The following is a 20,779-nucleotide window of genomic DNA, read 5'->3' as shown; positions in this document are numbered from 1 at the left end:
CACAGTCGGTCGTAAAACTCTTTCCTGGTGGCGGGGTGCTTAGACGCAAGTCATCGTCATTACACCTCTTTAAACATAATTCAACACAATTCTTTCTACTTAATAAGAATCACCATATAAACGAGAGGAAAAATGCAACTCAAGTCCATCCAGAAGCTGGAGCTACCGGCTGCGGCGGACATGCACGTCCATTTGCGCCAGGGCGAGATGATGGACGTTGTAGTGCCGACGGTTGAGCAAGGAGGAGTTGATACAGCTTTTGTGTATGTTGCTTCTCCCTGTGATTAACCTGGAAATGAGGGTTGTTATGCGTAGCTGACATTAGATGTATATAGCATGCCAAATCTTGTATGTGATCGCAGTAGCTTTGATTTTAATACAACATTGACTCACACGCTTCTCGACGGAATTCTCTCACTCACAACATGTTATTTCATTGCATGGGCTGACAGATTCATAGGTGCCCCCTTTGACAACCGTGGATCAAGTATGTTGCCACACATGACTTGCAACCACCTTTGCAGATGGCTAATTCTCATCGAGGTTCTCGAATACCAAGGCAAGCTCCGTGCTGCCGCGCCCAATGTCCATTTCCTCATGTCCCTCTACGTAAGTTGTATCTACGTATCCGAGTGTATGTAGACAAGCACCTAAGACAGATCTAGCTTCACCCATCAGTTACACCAGAGACCATCGAAAAGGCAGCAGAGGCAGGAATCACAGGTGTCAAGCTATATCCTCAGGGTAAGTCACTCACGTTGTTACGACTCAAGATGCCAGGCACTAATTCAACCCAGGAGCGACCACCAACTCTGAGCATGGGGTGGCCAACATCGAGGCATTCTATGACACTTTTGCCAGCATGGAGAAGCATGGTATTGTGCTCAACCTGCACGGAGAGGTCCTTGAAGCCTTTGCTCCAGAAGGCACAACGCTAGAAGAGGCTTTCCTCCCCACTCTCAAGCAGCTCCATGAGGGATTCCCAAACCTGCGTATTGTGGTATGTATCCATTTACTCAAAATATCTTGGCGATCTCGAAAAGACGCTGATGCTTGTTAAATCTCGCAGCTGGAGCATTGCACTACGGCTGCAGCAGTGGAAGCAGTCAAGGCCTGCGGACCTAACGTTGGAGGTATTACTTGACCCCATTGATACCATCTGCCCTCTTTTCCAAGGAGTCCTGCTGATAATATTCATATCTCAGCGACCATTACGGCCCATCATCTTTACCTGACAGAGGCTGATGCCTGCTGCGACCCTTTTGCATTCTGCAAGCCTATCCCCAAGAAGCCCACTGACAGAGACGCTCTGCTCAAGGCAGTCGTCAGCGGCAACCCGAAATTTTTCTTGTGAGTTATTCCTCCGAATTTGCGCTACCTTATGCCTATTCATCACCATTGTGTGATTTGGCTAACGTGCATCTTCATAGTGGAAGTGACAGCGCCCCCCATCCGCTTACTTCCAAGACTACGGCTGCCGAGGGCAAGGCGCCGGCTGGTGTCTTTACACAGCCATATGTAGCCCAGCTCGTGCTCCTGGCTTTGGAAGAAGGTATTGAGCGCGGAGTCATCAGCGAAGAAGATGTTACCCAGGAGAAGCTTGAAGGATTCCTCAGCAAGTTCGGAAGACGCTTCTACAAGTTGTCTGAAACCTCTGGTAACAAGATTGTTTTGGAGAGGAAGGGAGAGAAAATACGACCTAGCGTCAAGAGTGAGAGCGGAGCTGTGGAAGTTGGCATCTCGAGAGCAGGCACCGAAGTCTTCAGCCTGACATGGGTAAAGGCGGCATGAAATATTTAGCAGATTTGACTTTGTTGTATGGATAGGGGGGCGTTTTCGCTTTATGCGAATGAGGTGGTTGAAACTCGGCCGTCTCGGAACGGCCTGAGTCCGAGATACATGGCATTACGGGAACTAGGGATTAAACTCTTGACGGCGGTTAGATCCGAGACGGCTCATGTTCCGGAGTGGCGTGATGGATATATCTGTGCATGGATGGGGGACGTTGGGCGACGTGTAAGGGTAAATAGAAGATGTGATAACGTCATGCTCAATTCCGAACATATATGGAATGTACAACGAGATAACTCAAGACAAAAGCATAGTATTAATTAAGGTAACATATTGGTACCTGTGTTTAGTTCACTCGGCCACTGTCACGGTTGTTGTTATTTTCTCATAGCCAAGCAAGGTGAAACGGGCATAAATTGACTTGGTCATTCTGCGTGGCTGTATCCGCGGATGAATGGAACATGTCCGTCGATGTGTGCAAACTCTACAGAGCCAACCAACAGCAAACTCGGAGGCTGCATACGGCATACAGGTTTGGAGTATTCACATGCTGGATCTGCAACGAGACAAATTATCTGCAAATGGGTTCCGTCATGCAAAGGGGTGTATTTTGCTTAGTCGATTTGCATACGCAATCTGGTTTCGACTATCCAGACTAACAATGCAGTCTTCTCCTCCATGGGGGCCAAGCAGTCCTCATATGAGGTCAATACGGATAACCGGCCAGTAGGCTATCATCACGCTATTCGGATTCAAGCTCCACTGGCAACTCCGAACGATGCCCTCAACTAGTCAGTCTTTCGTGGAAAAATGAATTCCTCCACTCTTCGCAACTTCGTACCTTGGCCCAGGTCCAAACGGTCAATCATATCCCATTCATTGCCAAAAGCCCCCAAATTTCAATCCACACAGGCGCCCTTATCGAGCCCACCCATAAGGCTACCGCTCGCATTAATATGATTAGAGCGGGCGCAGCTTTGCTTAGTCTTTCATCACGAGCCCGCGAAAAATTGCCAGCGAAAGAGAGGCGGAAGACCCCTGCCAATGGACCTATTTCCGGTCTCCACTCCAAAAGCAGTTCGTGCAAACACACCATCAAAAGAAGCAAAGAGCCGTGACTGGTCATTTCGAGTTATTCATGTCCGTTGTTTTATATAAGTTTGATATCATAAGCACCAGCGACAAGCGTTGCATTAGGGGAACCGACTCAAGAGAGCTGAATGAAGTGTCCAACGGCGAGTCACGGAGAAGAGAGTGGGGAGTGGAGAGCTGAGCGGGATTGATTGACAGGTTATCTAAAGCTCAATATAAAATATAAAGATGGTCTTGGTAGCTCCCCCCTTGTGATGTAATTCGTGCTGAGGGGGAAAGCCTTTTGCTGTCTGTTCGGCGTTGTTGGATATTCGCTCGTGTCGCCGTTCTACACCGGTTTCGTAACGAGCAGCATGGAGTCGCTCAGTGTGGCTCTGGTTTCATTAGCTAGCGTCGTGTTAGTGCTGCGACAGACAGACGCGACAGTTCCTCTGGCAGCAGCATCTGGCCTTTTGGTGTATGTTGTGGGAACAGTTGTGTTGAAACTCGGAAAGGCGTTGATATACCCATTCTATATCTCTAAGTTGCGACACTTGCCTGGTCCAAAGGTATGGCAAATCAAGGTGTTTATGATTGGTGGTTGAACATTGTCAGAAAACACGAGCGCAAGAGAAAATAAATGATGGAAAAGAAGAGAGCTAATAGCTGTCGATGTCAATGTAGGATAACCAGTTCCTCGTCGGACAGGGCATTCACCTGCTCAAAGCGGCCGGTCCCAATGATTTATATCTCGAGTGGGTGCGCAAATGGCCCGATGCGCCCTTCATCCGTCACCTCAGCTTTGGCAACTCGGAAGTTCTCTTGGTGAACAGCCTGGAAGCAGCTCGCGAAGTTCTCCAGACAAAGGCGTACTCGTTTGTCAAGCCCAGCTTCTTCGTGAAGCTGGTGGGAGAGATCGTGGGACTTGGCCTCTTGTTCAGCGTGGGAGACCAGCATAGGCAGCTACGACGAATCACGGCTGGTGAGTTGACCATTGTCCAGGCGAGTCTAGAAGCTCTGTGTTTGAGTTGATGCTGATATGGAGCTGGTGAATAGGACCCCTTTCGAAGCCGAGCGTGCGAAAAATGCTTCCCATATTCAAGGACAAGGCCAGAGAGCTGTCTGTCGAGTTCGATACAGCGATTGGAGAAGACAAAGACGGAGTAGTTGAAGTGGAAGCCCTAATGAACCGAACAGCCTTCAAAGTCATCAGCACCGCCCTCCTTAGTAGAGACATCTCCGAGTTTCGATCCAGCTCATCGCCCCTCAGCTTTGAAGAGTGCTACAGAGCCGTTCTCGTCCCGCCGCTGCTGGGAAAGATCATCACATTTCTAAACCCATTTATTCCGCTGCGGTGGCTCCCGATTGAAGCGAATCGAGCCTTTATCCGGGCGACTACTGCTCTGAGGGGGATGCTCACCGAGCTGGTACAAGAGCGCGTGCAGCAGGTCCAGCAAGATAAGAAGAGCGGCCAAAGCGATGAAAAGGCCGATACCAAGGACTTTTTGACTAAGCTGATTGAGGCGAATCTGGCTGAGAAAAAGGGCGTCTCTGACCAGATGTTGGTAGACCTTGTAAGTGGTTTCCCCCGTCGATGTGATGGCCAATTCCGGCACTGACTCGTCCAATCTAGATGATCCAAGGCGTTTCTGCTGGCCATGAGACTACAGCTGGCGCCCTCACTTGGACTGTGTACGCACTCGTCAAAAACCCGGATATACAGCAGCGACTGCGCGAAGAAATTCTATCTGCCCAGCAGAAACAGCCCGACCTGGATGCCGCAACCATCGACAGCCTCCCGTACCTCAACAACATCATCAGCGAAAGCCTGCGTGTCTACTCACCAACCCTCATGGCGCCATGGGAAGCCGGCGAAGACGTCGTGATTGCAGGCGTTTTCATCCCCAAGGGCACAACCGTCACGACGATTCCCGCCATGGTTCACCTCAACCCAGCCATCTGGGGTGCAGACGTCGATGTTTTCAACCCGGATCGATGGGACTCGACGACAGGAGCGGCGGCCAATCCCTTTGCCAGTGAGTCTTTTATTAATGGCCCGAGAACGTGTCCTGGTAGAGCGCTTGCGTTGCTGGAGATTAAGACGGTGCTGGTGGAGATGATGAGCAACTTTTCGCTGGAGGCTGTTGATGTGGATGTGGGGTTTGAGCATCCGACTTTGACACTGAAGCCAAAGGGGGGATTACATGTTCGAGTGCAGAGGCTATGAGGGTGATGATTAATACCTGTATATAGTATAGCCCATATTCGTGTTTTGGAGTTGACAGCGACTAAATTATCCATGATGTTCAGGCTACATGGTATTATAAGTCATCAATCTCGTAAAACGCCCTAAGAAGACACCGGGAGTTTTATAGACCCATCCTGAATGCCGTGAGAGGCTGCCACAACACTGGAGTTGTGGAACCTCGTATTCTATTATGCAAACGCAACTCACAAACATTCAAAGTTGACAACCCTTCGTCAACTCAGTTGACACCATCACCAAACCAACCTAGAAAGACTCAAAACAGTCGGTCAGCGCCGCGTCTAGCCTCTCCCGCTATGGGGCTGACGCGCCTTTTACAGCCTCCGCCTTTCTCCAATTGGCTTGTCTCCGCGTCAGCAGCGCATTGAGAGTCGAGCAATGCAACTCTAATAAGGGGCAAACCAAGAACTCTAGCAAGCGAACCGGTCCGTGAAACCAACGGCCACCTAAATGAAGCATACGCCTCAACTTTAGTAGTTTACTGTAGTAGTACGGAAACTAGTTTAATAATTAATCATCGTCCTTTCTCTCTCTTCAACCCCCTGGCGTCCATCTCACAATCTGGTTATTTTGTCTCCTCCCCCGCCTGTCAGTGTCTCCATTCGTCCAATTTTCGCCCTTCTCCACGATCCAAGCACCTCCGGATGTCTTCGAGCCGCCAACCACAGCCAAGACGCAGCTCGGGCCGCACGCTGTTAGCCTGCGAGCCTTGCCGCAAGAGGAAATCAAAGGTATGGAAGCCCCCGATTTTCCAACGTTCAATCTCGTCCTTTCTGGGGGCCAGGATTCGATGAATTGCGTGCATATTGTGTGTATGAGTTAGCCCAGTGTAAATGGGCAAATGCCTATTGCCTATTCAGTTGTTGACCCTGGGCTTGTATGGACGGGAGAGCCTGACTGGCGGAATCTTATCCGTCCCCATCACCGGACATCAGAATCCTCCCCGGGCCCCATCACGGAGGTGACAGTCTGGCGCAGCTTCTGCTGGGGGGCCGGCATGACTAAACCAATGGATGCAAATTGAGTAGCCCTGACAGATGCTGAAGCAGATGCTGATGCTTTTTCATTTGTAGTGCGATGGCGAGAAGCCACAGTGTGGCTCCTGTCGGTCCCATGAACTGGCCTGTCATTACGAGCCAGCTCGAACTACACGGCGGTACGGGCCCTTATTCTCCTATCTCCGTCCCATCTACCTTGTATCCGAGACTCAGCATGAGACTACACGTATGTATCTGTAACAAGAACCGCTTGCTAAGTCCTCAACGTGTTTCTCCAGGCAAAAGTACTGGGACCGCGACTATGTCCAGGCCCTCGAAGACCAAGTCCGGCTGCTCTCCGCGTCTCTGGAGCAGTCCAAGGAATCCAGCTCGTCCCAGTCCGCTTCTCCGGCCAGCCAGCCGTCCCCCTCGGAGCCAAAACAACTCCCGTACGGCCCGAAGATGCTTAAGGCCCTGCACGACTTCGGATCCGTCAAGTGGGCCGACGTCACCGGCCGGGATGGACTCCCGATGCTGGCCGGGCCGGGCCGCTTCTCCTTCTACTCCAACACCCTGCTGCCGACGTTTGAGGACGGCACGAAGCCCTCGCCTCCGCCCAAGGAGGTGATGTCGAACGAGACGTTTCTGCTGGAGGTTGCCTCCAACTTGAGCTTGAAGCAGCATCTCAAGGCGCACTTCCTCGACAACATTAATCCCTACTACAAGTTTATCGATCCTATGTGGCTCAACTTCTCCGACTTGTTCCCTCACAATGATACGGCATTGCAGTTTCTTTACAGCGCCCTTTTTGCGGCTGCCGCGTATTCATCTCCTGTGTCTACCAGAGAAATTGCTGATGCCTTTATGACATATGCTGAGGGCCTGGTGCAGCAGTGTTATCTGGAGCACTTGTGTCTCCCTGTGTTGCAGGGCCTGATGATTATTGCTTGGCAAAAGCATGTGATGTTGGATGCGGCCAAGGGCCACCTATATCACTGTAGGTCATGGGATTAATCTATTCATTGTTGAGCGTGAGCTGAACGGGAAATCTTTATTCTGTAGACATGGCCATCGGGCTGTCCAACCACCTAAAAATCAGAGACCTGCCGACCCAGGAGCGAACTGTCAACGACGTGGCCACTATTAGAACCTTTTGGTCTCTATTTTTTCTTGACCGGTTTGTTCACCAATCTCAGTATACTTGAAGAACCTGATGTGAACTTACACCTTTCTCTTTTCCTATATATAGGATCTCTACTCCAAAGTTAGGCGCTCCTACAGCGATCCCCTGGGACCCTGACAACATCACGCCGTATATCGACACGGTGTCGCCGGAGTTAGTCGATGTAACCGCCCTCTCTTTTGACCACCACTGTAAGCTATATAACATCCAGCAGCGGTACATCGACGTCATGTAAGTGAAAACCCCCTTTCCAACTGCGATCTATTACTGGATTCTGACGAGCTATAAACGATAGGTACTCCCCCAACTTCCAACAGCGCCCAGCCACCGAAAAGCAAGCCATCTTCGCCAAAGCAAACAACGAAATGCTAGCCCTGCGGAAAAAGATTGACAGGCGCCTCTACATCAGCCGTAACGTAAAGCCCGATAGAGTCCAAGTCGTCTTCTGGATAACATATCACTCCATCCTGATCAACCTCTACCGACCGGTTCTCAATCCCAAAGACCCCGGTATGGTCCACAACATCCCCACGGCGTTTCGATCCTCCACGGCCTCGGCCATGGCGATCACTCGACTGCTCAAGAGCCTGCAGGCATCTGACGAAATCAAGTATCTCCCCCCGTTCATCATCTACCACGTCTTTCGCGCCGCGTTGGTACACGGCCTTAACCTCATTGCCGCCGAAGAAGCCGGTGGCCAGCGAATGTCGTCAGGAAACTTCTGGTCTTGTTTCCGCGTGCTTGGAGAGCTGAGTGGTATCTGGAAGGAGCTTTCTGAGGGCACGATGCCTTTTGTGCTTATGGCTACGAGGGGCTGGGGATTCCAGGAAGAGGTGGGCGGGACAGAGGAAGAAGATGAGGAAGAGGATGATTATGAGGCGGGGATAAACGACCTTCTTGGTGAACTTGAGGGAGAAGTAGTGTAACATGTGTGATTGTTCAAGAAGGAGTTTCTCAATGGCGTTGGCGGAAATGTTGTACAAAAGCGTCAGTCTCAAAGTGTGTGTAAAAGGCGAAGCATGTTAATATATCAATAAGATCAAAAACTGCGTACAACAGGCGTATTTGTGTATCTATCTCAGTGCACACCTATTGAATCAAGCATAGAAATAACATCATTCAATCAGAGTGTCGACACAAGTCTCCCAAACAAACATCCCATTCTCTCACCATCTCCATTTAGTCGGACGTGCAAGTCACGAAGCCAACTGCAGCAGGCGGGTGAACCGGCACAGTCGTAGGCTTGCGGATCGAAACAGCCCCAAGGCTCTTGTTAGTAGGAGCCTGGAAAGAGCACGAAGTGAGGACGTAGCGGCGGCCGTCAAAGGGGGGCGCAACGAAGACATCAGTGACGGTGCCACCAGAGGCTATCAAGTAACTGCATTAGTCTTTCACTGTTTTGCCTGTATGAAGAGTGGGTTTACATACACAGCTTCTGGGTACCGTTGTTGATCTTCACGTTGATCGGCTTGGTGAAGGTGCCGTTGGAGTACGTATAAGCAATCTGAGCGGTGCTCTTGTCTTGGAAGTGGTGAGCAGGCGAAGCGGCAGCAAGGCCGGTCAGGGCAGCAGCGATGAAAGCAGAGAAATGCATCTTGACGGTGTAACTTTTATATGATAGACAAAGTATACGTATGTACGAGAAGGGAATGACAGTTATCTTCAATGTGTCTAAGGAGCGCGAGACGTTTAGAAGAGATGTTGTACGTTGAACAAAAGAATCGCTCCCTATCCCCCCTTTTAAGCAAAAACATTTCCACAATACCCAGATTATAACCTTTCCATCTGTTACTTCTGTCTCCAGTTATGTTGCCCATCTTTGCCAATTTTTGCCATTATGGAGCATGAGAGTAATATGCCATATCAAATCCCGCTCCCATGTACCTAGCGTTGCACGCGCCTACTAATCACAGCTATCATCTTTGCTGTTGTCCAAGCCGGCAGTGGCAGAGATCAACATTAAGGGACCACGGTGAGTTATCTCAAAGTCTGACAGGTCGGTGTTGTCAAGGGACGGGGGCCTGAAGATCATTGCCTAGCTCGGAACAGTCGTTTGTTAGCCGGCAAGGGGCTGACAAGGCTATGAGGTTATCTTGTTGCCAAGTTTTGGGAGGCGATACTATTTGTTCCACCTATTTCATGGCTTTTTACTTATTCGAGTTGCTGTTTCAAGGGTTACCATGTTGTATCCAATAACATAGACAATTCAAAGCGTTATTTTTTTGCGATTCCTAATGGTTCTTGAGTCAGTGCAAGCCACCAGAATATTCTGGGGCCTTTCGTTTGAGGTTGTAGTGATCGACATCAATTGCGGACCGACGCTCGGTGGAAATATTTCTCTGTGCACCGTGCTTGATATCCAGGCATATGACGCGGCAACGCCGATGAATGCAGACTGATAGACATGGCTTTTTTGTGGAAAAAAAATCGAGTCATGCCAGATTCGTGGGGTTTTCGAATAGTACACAGTTAGTCCTACGCCTTGATATGTAATTCCTTCGCACGGCCATCGCACGGTAAAGCAGCATCTGTCAATTGTTCTTGTTGCTTATGTCTGAGACGCGTCCTGGGTTCTCTTGCAGAACTTGATCGACGTAAGCGTCATACCGAGATCTGCGCAAGATGCCGAGAGTGGCAGGTCGCAGAGAGTCTGAGATGATGTTGTGAGATCGACAAGCCGTGAGAGATCGTCAACATTGCGTCTTACCCACTGTAGCATATTGATAACGTGGTAATTTCGTATGATCAGTCGATATTAATATAATCAAAAGCTTGGTCTGACATGAGCCTTGACGATGATCGCAGGCTGATTCTATAAATGCAGCTCAAGTAGGTAGGAATGGCTCAGATCTACTCGACATAGTAAGGAACGTTATTACCCATCTTCTAGCTTGAAGAGATGCGAGTAATGTTGACGTTATCAAACTCTGCTTCTATCCCAAATACCCTCACGCCGTCCATTCCGCTCTTATACACATCATCTTTTACGCTGATGACAGCGTGTCGCTCGCCTTTGAGCTCCACGTGTATTGAGCTGCCATCCGCCGTCACCCTGATTCGATGTTGCTCTGTTGGCTCGATACCAACCTCTTCTCTTCCCAAAACTATAACCCCAGTTGCATCTGTTCGGCCGAGGACCAGGGAGCCAGAGGTGCTGATGACTGCATAGTAACCTTTGAAGGAGTCATCGTCACTAGACGGGCCCGACACTCGGAAGAAAAGGCCAGCATAGCCCACGCAGTTGTTGTTGCCCTGTTTGGAGATTCTCACGTCGGCCTCATATGTAAAGTCGGAAAAGTTGGTGTTGAGCAAGGCCAGGCCACCTGATGAACTGTTCCCTCGTAGAACATTTGTTTTAGCATCCCAGTCACCTCTATGGGTTTCCCAGCCGATCATGTCGCCGTCCTCAAAGTTGTCATGGACCAGCATCTTGACTGGTTCAATAGTGCCATCGTCATTAAAGTAAAGCCGGTCATATGCCAAATGTCGGTCGTTTCCATCGGTTGACCCCAAAGGATGCCGATGGTACAGCATGTAATAGATGTCCGTATTAGGGACTTGAATCACGGCGTTGTGGCCGGAGCCTGTTGCTACGGCCTCATCTTGTTGCAATATCTTAGCGATGCGGTCAAATGGTCCGAGTGGTGAGCTGCTCATGCCGTATGAAACCGCATAGTCAGGCCCTCCCCAGCCACCCTCGCTCCAGAAGAGATAGTAGACCCCGTTACGCTTGAGCATCTGCGGCCCCTCAACGTAGTTCTCTGGAGTAATCTCCTTGAAGGTGGTGCCATCTTCAAAGGTGCCCAGGCTGATCATGTCGTCATTCAATTTGGCAACGTTGGCGTGAGAGTGTCCACCATAATAGATGTAAGCTTGCCCATCATCGTCAATGAAGACGTCTTGATCGATTGGCTGTGCACCATTATGATATGCGTCAATGAGTGGATGCCCAAGGGGATCTCGATACGGGCCCTCTGGCTTGTCTGCCACGCCCACGCCGATGCCGCCCAGCTCCGAGTCTGACTGGATATCATTGGCACCGAAATAGAGGTAATACGTGCCGTTGCGATAGACTGGCGCCGGGGCCCAAACAGCCCGATGTGCCCAGGTGAAGTCGTCAGCAGTCAGGATCGTCGAGTGCTTGGTCCAGTGAACCAAGTCTGGAGATGAGAAGGCGTCGAGATACGTCTGTTCATCGTACGGCCGCGACGCTGTCGGATACACCCAGTACTCGCCATTGTAGAACTGAGTGTCTGGATCAGCATACCAGCCGTCGACAAACGGATTTCCCGCTTCAGACGTGGCAAAGTCGGGCGTCTTGGATGCAGCAGCCAGGCAAGAGGAAGACCAAAGGGTCGCCAGCAGTGCTTGAACCGATCGAGACTGCATCTTGAGATGGTGAACAAACTAGGTCAGCTCTCGCATCATTCACTTGGTATTTCACTCTGTGACTTCGGATTGTCTGGAAGCTGGATCTCGTTCAGCATCGAGTGTTGAACAAGCAAGGAACGATGATCATGCGGCGCAGCTCAAGTGATCCTTCAGAGGTACTACTAAATTCTAGCGCTGCGACGGTACGGCCATCGGGTACCGAGGTACAAGCGCCAGTCTCACATCATGTAAGTTTCAATGCCAACAGACATCTGTCGTTTATTTTTATCATAGTAAATACAGAAAGATTGAAGGAATCTTCGAGGTGGACGATTATATGCTTGTACAGGTAAGTGTAAGGTAAGCTGTCTAACTGTTTCTCTACGGGATAGTTGATAGAGAACAAGGCCCACAGATTGATAAGATCAAATGCCGCCCACCTTCATCTTATCAGCTCATCCCCCAACCTTCAAACAAGGTCACCCAGTCATTCAATTTTTCAAAAAGCCCTTCTTGACCAATCGATTCTCTGCCCGAATCCTGAAATTGGTATCGCGCGCCACCATTGACAAGACGGTATTTCGGCACGGCGTCTCCAGCCGAAAAGTCCACTTTACGGGGACAACTCCATCAATAGTCCCATCCGCGCTCTTGCACAGCCGCTACCCGACAGCATCTTCGGGGCACCAGTCTGGCCGCTGTGGAGAAGAATGGGCGTACTTTTGCTGTTTTTCTTCTCTGCGGGCTGTCCCGGAATCGAGTTTTGATCTCCGAATGGAGATGATGATGATGTCAAACTCGACTGAGTGATATATAGTCCAAGTCGCGGCTGCTGCGGAAAGGATTGTTGGAACGGCACCCGGCGTGACAATCTTGTGAAGGGGGAAAATTAGAGAGGAGAAGTAATCGTAGAAGAAGAATGAGTTTAAACGTATTCACAAGCCTCAGCATTATAGATATATAGATTTCGTCTTATAGGTACTGCGGCCTGGCTACAACAGACCACGATAATCATCTCACGGCTCCAACAAAGGCTTCCGACAGATAAATAGCGCCATTATCAATCAATCAGTCGTAGCAGAAATCGGCTCAACTTTAGGAATGCCAAGTTGACGGCTCCCCAAGTCGGCCACTAGGGCTGATCGTGGGTCTCAGCCGGCTTCATATGCGGAAGAGCAACGCCGACAGCCATAGAGTGCCAACTGCTCGTATATAATCAGATGCCTCTGTCTACTCATCTAATCTTATCTGATCAGATCATCGTCAATGTTCAGCCAGCTTCTCCGTCATCTTCATGGCCACCATGGAGACCAAGGCACCGGAAGCCACCGAGGCCGGCGAGATTGGATTTCAGAGCAGGAGATCTAGCATCTCCGAGGACAAACGGCCGTCTGGTACGCATTCTGTGATATTCCTGAGCTTCGACGAGCTGACTTGGTTATGATCTATCAGAGGAATCGAAGACACCGACAGAAGAAGTCCTTTATGCCGCTGGGGTGGGACATCGGACAGATGACCCGTCTTTGCCTTGCCTCACTTTGCGTATGTGGGTGATTGGCATTGGCTTCTGTCTTATCGGCAGCGGTGTCAACACGTTATACACATTTCGGCTTCCATCAGTCACTCTTTCCCAGTCTGCGATCCAGTTCCTAGCATATCCTCTGGGAAAAGCCTGGGAGTTCGTCATCCCAGACTGGGGTTTGACTGTGTTTGGAGTTCGCCACAGCCTGAATCCCGGCCCCTTCAACTACAAGGCATGTATATACCATTAGCAGCCCTCTAGGAAGTAAAATCTAATCTGAACCGCATGAATTAGGAAAATATTCTCATCTATATCCTGGCCAACTTGAGCTACCTTACCCGTCTAAGCGCCGATGTATTGACCGAGCAGCGAGTTTTCTATGGCGCTGACACTGGCTGGGGCTTCGAAATTACTATAACGCTGGCTACTATTCTCTATGGCTTTTCCTTAGCCGGCTTTGGTAGATCACTTGTTGTCGAACCGAAGAGTCTAGTATGGCCTGGGGTACTGGCTAACACGGCTTTGAACGCTGCTCTGCATCCGGTAGGAAAGGAAGACGAGACCGAGTATGCTATCCACTCCTTTGAAGAAAGTAACTCTTGACTGACCTTAATCAGGGCTAAATGGAGGTCTTCGCGGTACAAGTTCTTCTTGATTGCTTTCACAGCGGCCTTTGTCTGGTACTGGTTCCCAGACTTCATCTTTCCAGCGCTAGGGTATTTTACCTGGGTCTGTTGGATAGCACCTCGCAATCCAGTGGTCAACCAAATCTTTGGTATGAAAAGCGGCATTGGGCTTTTGCCATTCACATTTGACTGTAAGTACCGTGTATCCGATATGTCATTCTAAGCTCACCCATTATAGGGGCGGAAATTGCATATATTGGCAGCCCTTTGGTGGTACCAACCTGGGCCATTCTCAATACCCTTGCATCAGTCGTCTTTTGGATCTACATCGTCACGCCAGCAATTTACTACTCAAATACTTGGCTGTCGGCATATCTTCCCATTCAAAGCAATTCCATTTATGACAACACTGGAAACGCATACAACGTCTCTCGAGTCATCAACAAAAAACAAGGATTCGTATTCGAGCCGGAAAAGTACGAAGAATACTCACATGTAAGAGGGGTCTGCTGTTTGCTTTACTTTATTTACTAATCAGAATCAGATATATCTGCCAGTCACTTACGCTCTCAATGCTTTTGGCCTATGTTTTGCCTGTATCTCATCACTATTTGTATGGATGTTTCTCGAGAAGCGCCACGAAATCGCGCAAGCATTCCGAGAATCTCAACTTCCTGCTCTCTTTGGACGCAAAACAGATGTCAGACCAAATTTACAGCCGCAGTACAACGAGGTTCCGATGTGGTGGTACGGAATCTCTTTCCTTGTGTCTTTGGGACTTGGCATCTTCGCCTGCGAGTTTTATCCTGTGCAGTTACGCTGGTATGGAGTCATCTTTGCCATGTTTGTATCTGCAGTCTTCTACCTTCCTGTGAGTTCATTTACATTCCATGTCAGTCCAAAATTGATGCGTGCGCTAATACAACCTTGGATCAGCTGGCTTGGGTCTATGCCACGACCAACATGAAAGTCCAGATTGACATTTTCTGTCGTGTGGTCGCTGGCTACATCTGGGAAGGCAAAGTCTTGGCCAACATCTGGTTTTTTGACTTGGGCTACATCTCTGGTATCAAAGCTCTCGCATTCGCCCAAGATCTGAAGCTAGGAATATATTCCAATGTCAGTATAGAATTGTACATGGAAACTCTGCTAGAAGCAAAACTAACGGAACGCAGATCCCACCCAGGTACCTATTCATTGTCCAGATTGTTGGCCTGATCATGGGGACATTGGGCCAAGTCTCGGTTCTGAATTGGGCACTGGGCCACGTCCCAGATATCTGTTCTCTGACTGCAAAGAACGGGTTCACATGTCCCTATTCTCGCACCCATTTCAACACTAGCATGGTCTGGGGTGCTCTTGGGCCTCGTCGGTTCTTCGCCGACGGTACACTATATCGTGACCTTTTGTGGTTCTTTTTAATTGGAGCCATCCTGCCAGTCATAGTGTATGCCATGAAGAAAAAATGGCCAGAGCAGCGATGGTTAGAAAAGATTCACATCCCACTATTTCTTGGAGGGCTGAATTATATCCCCCCAGCCTCTGGGACAAATTATGGCAGTTGGGTCATCGTTGGCCTGGTTTTTGGTTTGTGGATTAAGAAGAAGAGCAGAGGCTGGTGGCGTCGATACAACTTTGTGCTCAGCTCAGCCCTGGATTGTGCTACAGCCATTGCAGGCATCATCATCTTCTTTGCCATCTTCTATACTGGAGCAGCCGACAAATTCTCTTGGTGGGGAACCACCGTACATGAGGTTAGTTTGGACCCCGAGTTTGACGAATATGAGCAGCAGCTAATCAATATTCTCTAGGATACTTGCGACTGGAAGAGCTGTACATATAAGACGGTCCAGAAGGGGCAGACGTTTGGGCCATAGTGACACGATTTAACATAAAAAAAGCGAAGCGGTAAAAGCACTAGAGTTAGACAAAATTAAGCAGCCACCAATGGACTTTGATGGATGAAGAATATATGTAGAAGTGACAAAGCCAAATAAGTTTGTGGCGCATGTCCGTTTTGTAACAGCCAAGATTCAATGTTGTGCCCCTCACGGATGAGAAACAGCGAAGCAACAAATATATGTCTCACATTCTATGAAAGATAACCAAATCGTAAAAAAGACAATAATAAACAAATGCACGAGATTGAATCAATTTTCTACTAAGAAACCTAATTCAATGTTATGTGTAATATTCAACAGCAATTTCGACTCTTGTAACTGGTACCAGAGGGAGGGAAATATACACGACCCCATCTCCCGAACATCAGCCGTCCCAGCCAATCACAGCCGCCCATTTTGCAAGCAGCATTGGCTCCAGCCATTGGAACTCCGATATATGCCATTTCAAAGCTCAAAACCGCCAAAACCTCGAGCCACCCTCCCCAGGAATCAAGCAAACCGCCTCCCCTCCTCCCGGAACACACACAATGGCGAGCAAAATCACGCCCTTCCTCCTCCGCTCCGGCGTCCGCTGCGCATCGCGCGTCGCCCGCCCTCAGGCCCGCGCCTTTTCCATCACAGCCAGCCGGCCCAGCGACACCCTCCAAGTGGTAAAGTCTCCATCGCCCCCAAAAACCTCAAAAACTGCCCCCCCGGGCCCTCGATTCGTTTCGCTGCCGCAATTGCGCTGCGTTCTCCCCCCTTTGAAAGAGAGAGAGAGAGAGCCGGATCGCCCATTGAGACACAAACCGTTCCAGAAGTTTCGCTGACCTTGAATCTTCTTCCTCCAGCACCGAAACACACCCGACAACAACCCCGACCTGCCCTTCAAGTTCAACGCCCAGAATGAGAAGCTCATCGCCGAGATCCTCAAGCGCTACCCTGCCCAGTACAAAAAGGCCGCCGTCATGCCCCTGCTCGACCTCGGCCAGCGCCAGCACGGCTTCACCAGCATCAGCGTCATGAACGAGGTCGCCCGCCTGCTCGAGATGCCCCCCATGCGAGTCTACGAGGTCGCTTCTTTCTACACCATGTACAACCGCACCCCCGTGGGCAAGTTCTTTGTCCAGGCCTGCACAACGGTACGCACTCCTTGATTCTTATTCCTACGGCTCCGTTCCCCATTCTTCGGCTTTGGGAATCACATCATACATCACAGCTACAATTGGAGAGAACAAGGGAGGGGAGGGGTAGCATCATATCATCATATCCCCCCCTCCAAAAACACCAGATATCAGAAAAAAACATGCAGCTAACCAACCCCCTCCACACCCAGACCCCCTGCCAGCTCGGCGGCTGCGGCTCCGACGCCATCGTCAAGGCCATCACCAACCACCTCGGCATCAAGCAGGGCGAGACCACAAAGGACGGCCTCTTCACCTTCATCGAGGTCGAGTGCCTCGGCGCCTGCGTCAACGCCCCCATGATCCAGATCAACGACGACTACTACGAGGACCTCACCCCCGAGACCACCGTCAAGCTGCTCGACGCCCTCAAGGCCTCCGCCGCCTCCGTCGGCAGCACCGCCAAAGCCCCCGTCGCCGGGCCCCTTACCGGAAGGAAGTCGTGCGAGAACAGCGCGGGATTGACGAACCTGACATCAGAGCCGTGGGGCGCGGAGAAGACGAGATCCGATTTGTAAATTCAAGAAGGGAATGAAATGAAATATAAGGGGGAGGAGAGGGGGAGGGCGGCGTTTGACACGGGGTTTAAATGTACATAACGCCATGTTGAATGCCAGAAAAAGTATAGACCAAATTTGGTGGTTGTGCGATAAATACAGTCAAAGTTGATAATGCATGAGTATACTCCTGACTAAGAGGACATTTCATTCGTTGTATTTCTTTTCATGCGGTACATTTTTCGCAATCTGAAGTCATGCAAAAGATATCAAAGAGATTGGATAAAAAAGAAAAAGGTTCCAGTGGAAAATGTTTACGCAAGTCGCATAATCCATCCCTCTCCGCGCCGCCTACCCATATCATCCAGGCCACCCCAAATCACAATTCCAGTCTCTTCCAAGTCGAACATCGGGGCACTGGCCAGCCTGCCCCGGCCCCTTGGCACTTCCAACACCTCGTCGTCATAAGGGCCCATGGTGACCTTTGTCCATTTGCCTTCGCCAGTCTTGCGGCCCACGGCTGAGAACATGGCTGCCGTGAAGCTTGCAGCAGTCATGCCCACCGGTGGAACCTGGAATACCCACACGTCGTTATGGGATTTACCGGCGCCGTTGTAGCCGTCTGCACTCGGGCTGGCTTCACCCATAGTCAGGACGAGATACTCGGTGCCGCCGCCAAAGGTGATGGCTTCAAGAGAAGACACACTTCGCGGTGCCGGCCAAACCTGGACATTCTCGGAAGGAATCTCATGCGAGGAAGCCTCGGGCATGGCCTCCACGATGGATTGCCAGCTACCACGGGCCCGAACAGCCACCTCGCCCCGGGTAACACGGTCATCAAACATTTCAACCTCGAGGTTCAAGAAATCGAGCTGGCCTCCAATCTCATTCTGTCCGTCGTATCCACCAAAACGGAAGATTCGACTCTTGCTGATGCAGATGGAAGTGCCGCTACGGGCAGGTCCTGGCGCTGCAGGCAGCTCAGTCCACATGCGTGAGTGGACGTCGAAAGCCCAAAGGTCACTAGTGCGATCGCCGTTGGCTAGAACACCGGCATGCACGAAGAAGGTGCCGTAACCGCTCGTCTCCTCGTCAATTGCATTCTCGGCAACGTTGCCAACAATGGGATCCTGGGGGATGCCCGTCTTGGAGGTATCACCAAGCGCCCACTCCTGCCAGGTCTGAGGCTGGGTTGGCGGGGGAGGGGCAAAGTCGCGGGGTCGATCCGTCGCGGTAGCACTGTGATAGCTTCGCGGTGCTGGATGAGGAACGATGGATCCGCCCTTGACAGCCGGGACGGGATCAAGATAGGTCCAGAGTCGAGTGCGGGTATCAAAGATCCAGACACGGCCCCCTTCATCCAAAGGCCTCATATCTGGCCCACCACGGCCGCCGTACAAGAAGATGCGGGACCCAATGACGGCGGTTGCATGCCCAACTCGTGGTGACGGGACATCGCCCAACTTGTCAGCCCGTCCTTTGCCCTTATCCGCTGTTGTCGGCGTGGCTTCTCCTTGGTCACTCTCTTCAGTGGGATCATTGTTGTCGCTGTCACTCTCTTCCTCTTCGAGTTCTTCACCAAGGTCTTCAGCTTTAGCCTTGGCCCTTTTGAAAGGCTTATCCAATCCATCTTTTTTGCTCTTGTCCTGAATCGGCGCCGGCACAGGGATCGTATGGTCTGGTTTGGCCGGGATTTTGAAGTAGTCGGCAGGAGCGCTGCTAAAGGGAAGGCGAATGACAACAATGTCATTGTCAACGGGTTCGTGGGGGGTGATCTCGCCACCAAAGATGTAGGCGCAGCCAGAGATGATGTCAAGAGAGTGGGAAGAACGCGGAACCGGGGGCAAATCAATGCGCTCCCAGGTGCCTTTCAGGCCTTCCTGCTGGGGTTGCCTCCGGAAAGAATCAAACGAGAACTGTGGCATGGCCGGCAGAGAAGGGAGAGCGGGCAAAGAAGGTATGGCAGGCATAGAGGGCATGGTGGGCATGTTGTTCTGCGCAGCTTGCCATACCTCCGTCGAACGGCGCTTGATGGTGCCGCCGATATTGTCCATGGTGTCGATGGATAGCTTCCCAGAGCTGGTGGGGGAAGCAAAATATCTTGGGAAGATGTAGTGGTGATGACGACAAGGGAGAGATGCGAGTGGTAGGGCAATGGAAAAGACCAGCTCCGGCGGGAAGAGGAGAATTGGAAGGGATTAGTGAGATGCAAGATGGTTGGCTGCTGACTTTGACTTGCTGTGGATGGGAGACGATTGAGCGTCGGTGGATGACGTACGAGGAGCTATTTCAGTACTACCTGGTAACGGGTGCTAGAGGTGCTCCCAAATCCCCTGTAAGAGAGCAGCTGGAGGAATCTCGGAGGCCCTACGGAGCAGAAGACACCACACCAAAAGAGTCCCGATTTGTGCAGCTCATCCGTGCCGACCGTGGCCGAGTCTCGATCGTGTGGGCTGGGCTGGGCTGTGATCCTTCAATCCAGAGAGCGAGAGTGGGGACCGTATTCAGTAGGTAAGCATGGATGAGAGAGGCGGAGCAGCAAGAAGGCGCTGGACTTGGGTCTCTTCATGTTCCTTTTGCTAGCAGTAGTGTAGATAGCTAGCAGGATTAGCATGCACCCATCCTGTATGTAAGTCAGTAAGCAAAGCAGAACAGCTTCCTATGCATTGCAATGGATGTCCTTGTGTGTCCGACATGTGGCTGCTACCACTATCGAATGCCAGACAAGTGTGGACGTGAGCTGACGGTAAATCGTTAGCGGGGCTTAGCGTGCCATTTGATGCATCCAGGCATTGATGGACCGACTATTACGGCTTGGAGCGCTCAATCATATTGTCAAACACGTGTCAAAGCAATTTGATGGAATGGACGTGGGAAAATGCACCGATGATGAGGCAGAGCAGTCATGTCAGGTATACCTAGGTATGCATGAACAGTCGGTAGCATTACGGAAGTTATCTCGGACGATAAATATATACGAAATAGTAATAGTAGCAAATATCGCCGAGTGTCCGATAGCGACCTTGCCTGAGGTTATGAAGCTTGCTCAAGGAAGTAGAAAGTGGGGGAACAGCTCCAGCTCTAAGCTGTCGAATGAAGAAAAGAGGCCTCGTACTCTGCCTTGCCCTGATTTGGCTGCCCCCCTCTGGCCGACTTGCCTTGGATGTCAAGAATCATCCGATACGACCATGGTGAGCTCCTCAAAGGGTTGCATTACAGGGACAACCGGGGGACGGCAGAGTTGCAGGACTTGAGGACTTGAGGAGCTGCCTGGCTACAGGTAAATGATCTTCAGCTCGATCCTTACTTTGTTTACGAGGCAAGCAAGATGCCTAGCAGTAGGAAGAATACGGACAGAACCAGCATACAGCTCCAGTCAAGCTGCTGCGCCATCGGGGATTGATTAAAAGG

General features: G+C 50.6%; 7 protein-coding genes across 7 annotated transcripts; 4 read left to right on the top strand and 3 right to left on the bottom strand.

Annotated features, from left to right (window-relative positions):
• Positions 1-11: 11 nt before the first annotated feature.
• On the top strand, positions 12-1,967 carry V8C40DRAFT_17514 (dihydroorotase). The gene is made up of 9 exons (XM_083211659.1): positions 12-263; positions 336-348; positions 461-487; positions 544-609; positions 666-744; positions 798-1,000; positions 1,070-1,133; positions 1,206-1,350; positions 1,431-1,967. Exons 1-9 carry the CDS (start codon positions 133-135, stop codon positions 1,789-1,791), a joined length of 1,089 nt encoding a protein of 362 aa, XP_083079552.1. The 5' UTR covers positions 12-132; the 3' UTR covers positions 1,792-1,967.
• A 1,269-nt stretch (positions 1,968-3,236) lies between these two features.
• V8C40DRAFT_272231 (cytochrome P450) lies at positions 3,237-8,214 on the top strand (the record flags this gene model as incomplete). The annotated part of the gene is made up of 8 exons (XM_083220328.1): positions 3,237-3,431; positions 3,547-3,844; positions 3,919-4,436; positions 4,496-5,074; positions 6,202-6,284; positions 6,405-7,102; positions 7,207-7,282; positions 7,584-8,214. The coding sequence occupies 8 exons, from the start codon at positions 3,237-3,239 to the stop codon at positions 8,212-8,214; spliced, it is 3,078 nt and encodes a 1,025-aa protein (XP_083079551.1).
• A 253-nt stretch (positions 8,215-8,467) lies between these two features.
• Positions 8,468-8,882, bottom strand: V8C40DRAFT_260832 (uncharacterized protein; the record flags this gene model as incomplete). The annotated part of the gene is made up of 2 exons (XM_083219185.1): positions 8,468-8,655; positions 8,717-8,882. The coding sequence occupies 2 exons, from the start codon at positions 8,880-8,882 to the stop codon at positions 8,468-8,470; spliced, it is 354 nt and encodes a 117-aa protein (XP_083079550.1).
• Positions 8,883-9,900: 1,018 nt separating this feature from the next.
• On the bottom strand, positions 9,901-12,013 carry V8C40DRAFT_17458 (glycoside hydrolase family 43 protein). The gene is made up of 2 exons (XM_083211652.1): positions 10,000-12,013; positions 9,901-9,938 (listed from the first exon to the last, which is right to left on the bottom strand). Exon 1 carries the CDS (start codon positions 11,675-11,677, stop codon positions 10,175-10,177), a length of 1,503 nt encoding a protein of 500 aa, XP_083079549.1. The 5' UTR covers positions 11,678-12,013; the 3' UTR covers positions 9,901-9,938; positions 10,000-10,174.
• A 698-nt stretch (positions 12,014-12,711) lies between these two features.
• V8C40DRAFT_17433 (OPT oligopeptide transporter protein-domain-containing protein) lies at positions 12,712-15,810 on the top strand. Its single transcript, XM_083211651.1, has 9 exons — positions 12,712-13,053; positions 13,112-13,413; positions 13,476-13,747; positions 13,799-13,998; positions 14,046-14,302; positions 14,352-14,678; positions 14,744-14,926; positions 14,983-15,561; positions 15,619-15,810. Exons 1-9 carry the CDS (start codon positions 12,954-12,956, stop codon positions 15,682-15,684), a joined length of 2,286 nt encoding a protein of 761 aa, XP_083079548.1. The 5' UTR covers positions 12,712-12,953; the 3' UTR covers positions 15,685-15,810.
• A 359-nt stretch (positions 15,811-16,169) lies between these two features.
• On the top strand, positions 16,170-17,645 carry V8C40DRAFT_231088 (thioredoxin-like [2Fe-2S] ferredoxin-domain-containing protein). Its single transcript, XM_083212849.1, has 3 exons — positions 16,170-16,358; positions 16,539-16,829; positions 17,024-17,645. Exons 1-3 carry the CDS (start codon positions 16,236-16,238, stop codon positions 17,387-17,389), a joined length of 780 nt encoding a protein of 259 aa, XP_083079547.1. The 5' UTR covers positions 16,170-16,235; the 3' UTR covers positions 17,390-17,645.
• On the bottom strand, positions 17,428-19,794 carry V8C40DRAFT_17387 (uncharacterized protein). The gene has a single exon (XM_083211643.1). It carries the CDS (start codon positions 19,420-19,422, stop codon positions 17,683-17,685), a length of 1,740 nt encoding a protein of 579 aa, XP_083079546.1. The 5' UTR covers positions 19,423-19,794; the 3' UTR covers positions 17,428-17,682.
• Positions 19,795-20,779: the final 985 nt, after the last annotated feature.

Source organism: Trichoderma camerunense (assembly GCF_050948025.1).
Source record: "Trichoderma camerunense strain CBS 138272 chromosome Unknown V8C40scaffold_1, whole genome shotgun sequence".
NCBI classification, from domain to species: Eukaryota; Fungi; Ascomycota; class Sordariomycetes; order Hypocreales; family Hypocreaceae; genus Trichoderma; species Trichoderma camerunense.
This window is presented reverse-complemented; position numbering and strand designations above follow the sequence as displayed.

Coding starts and splice junctions, on each gene's coding strand:
- V8C40DRAFT_17514 (XM_083211659.1), top strand. CDS start 133: ATGCAACTCAAGTCCATCCAGAAGCTGGAGCTACCGGCTGCGGCGGAC. Junction 488..543: donor CTTTGACAACCGTGGATCAA/GTATGTTGCCAC, acceptor ATTCTCATCGAG/GTTCTCGAATACCAAGGCAA. Junction 1,001..1,069: donor TCCCAAACCTGCGTATTGTG/GTATGTATCCAT, acceptor TAAATCTCGCAG/CTGGAGCATTGCACTACGGC.
- V8C40DRAFT_17433 (XM_083211651.1), top strand. CDS start 12,954: ATGGCCACCATGGAGACCAAGGCACCGGAAGCCACCGAGGCCGGCGAG. Junction 13,414..13,475: donor CCGGCCCCTTCAACTACAAG/GCATGTATATAC, acceptor CGCATGAATTAG/GAAAATATTCTCATCTATAT. Junction 13,999..14,045: donor TTTGCCATTCACATTTGACT/GTAAGTACCGTG, acceptor CACCCATTATAG/GGGCGGAAATTGCATATATT.
- V8C40DRAFT_17458 (XM_083211652.1), bottom strand. CDS start 11,677: ATGCAGTCTCGATCGGTTCAAGCACTGCTGGCGACCCTTTGGTCTTCC.
- V8C40DRAFT_231088 (XM_083212849.1), top strand. CDS start 16,236: ATGGCGAGCAAAATCACGCCCTTCCTCCTCCGCTCCGGCGTCCGCTGC. Junction 16,359..16,538: donor CCAGCGACACCCTCCAAGTG/GTAAAGTCTCCA, acceptor TTCTTCCTCCAG/CACCGAAACACACCCGACAA. Junction 16,830..17,023: donor TTGTCCAGGCCTGCACAACG/GTACGCACTCCT, acceptor CTCCACACCCAG/ACCCCCTGCCAGCTCGGCGG.
- V8C40DRAFT_17387 (XM_083211643.1), bottom strand. CDS start 19,422: ATGGACAATATCGGCGGCACCATCAAGCGCCGTTCGACGGAGGTATGG.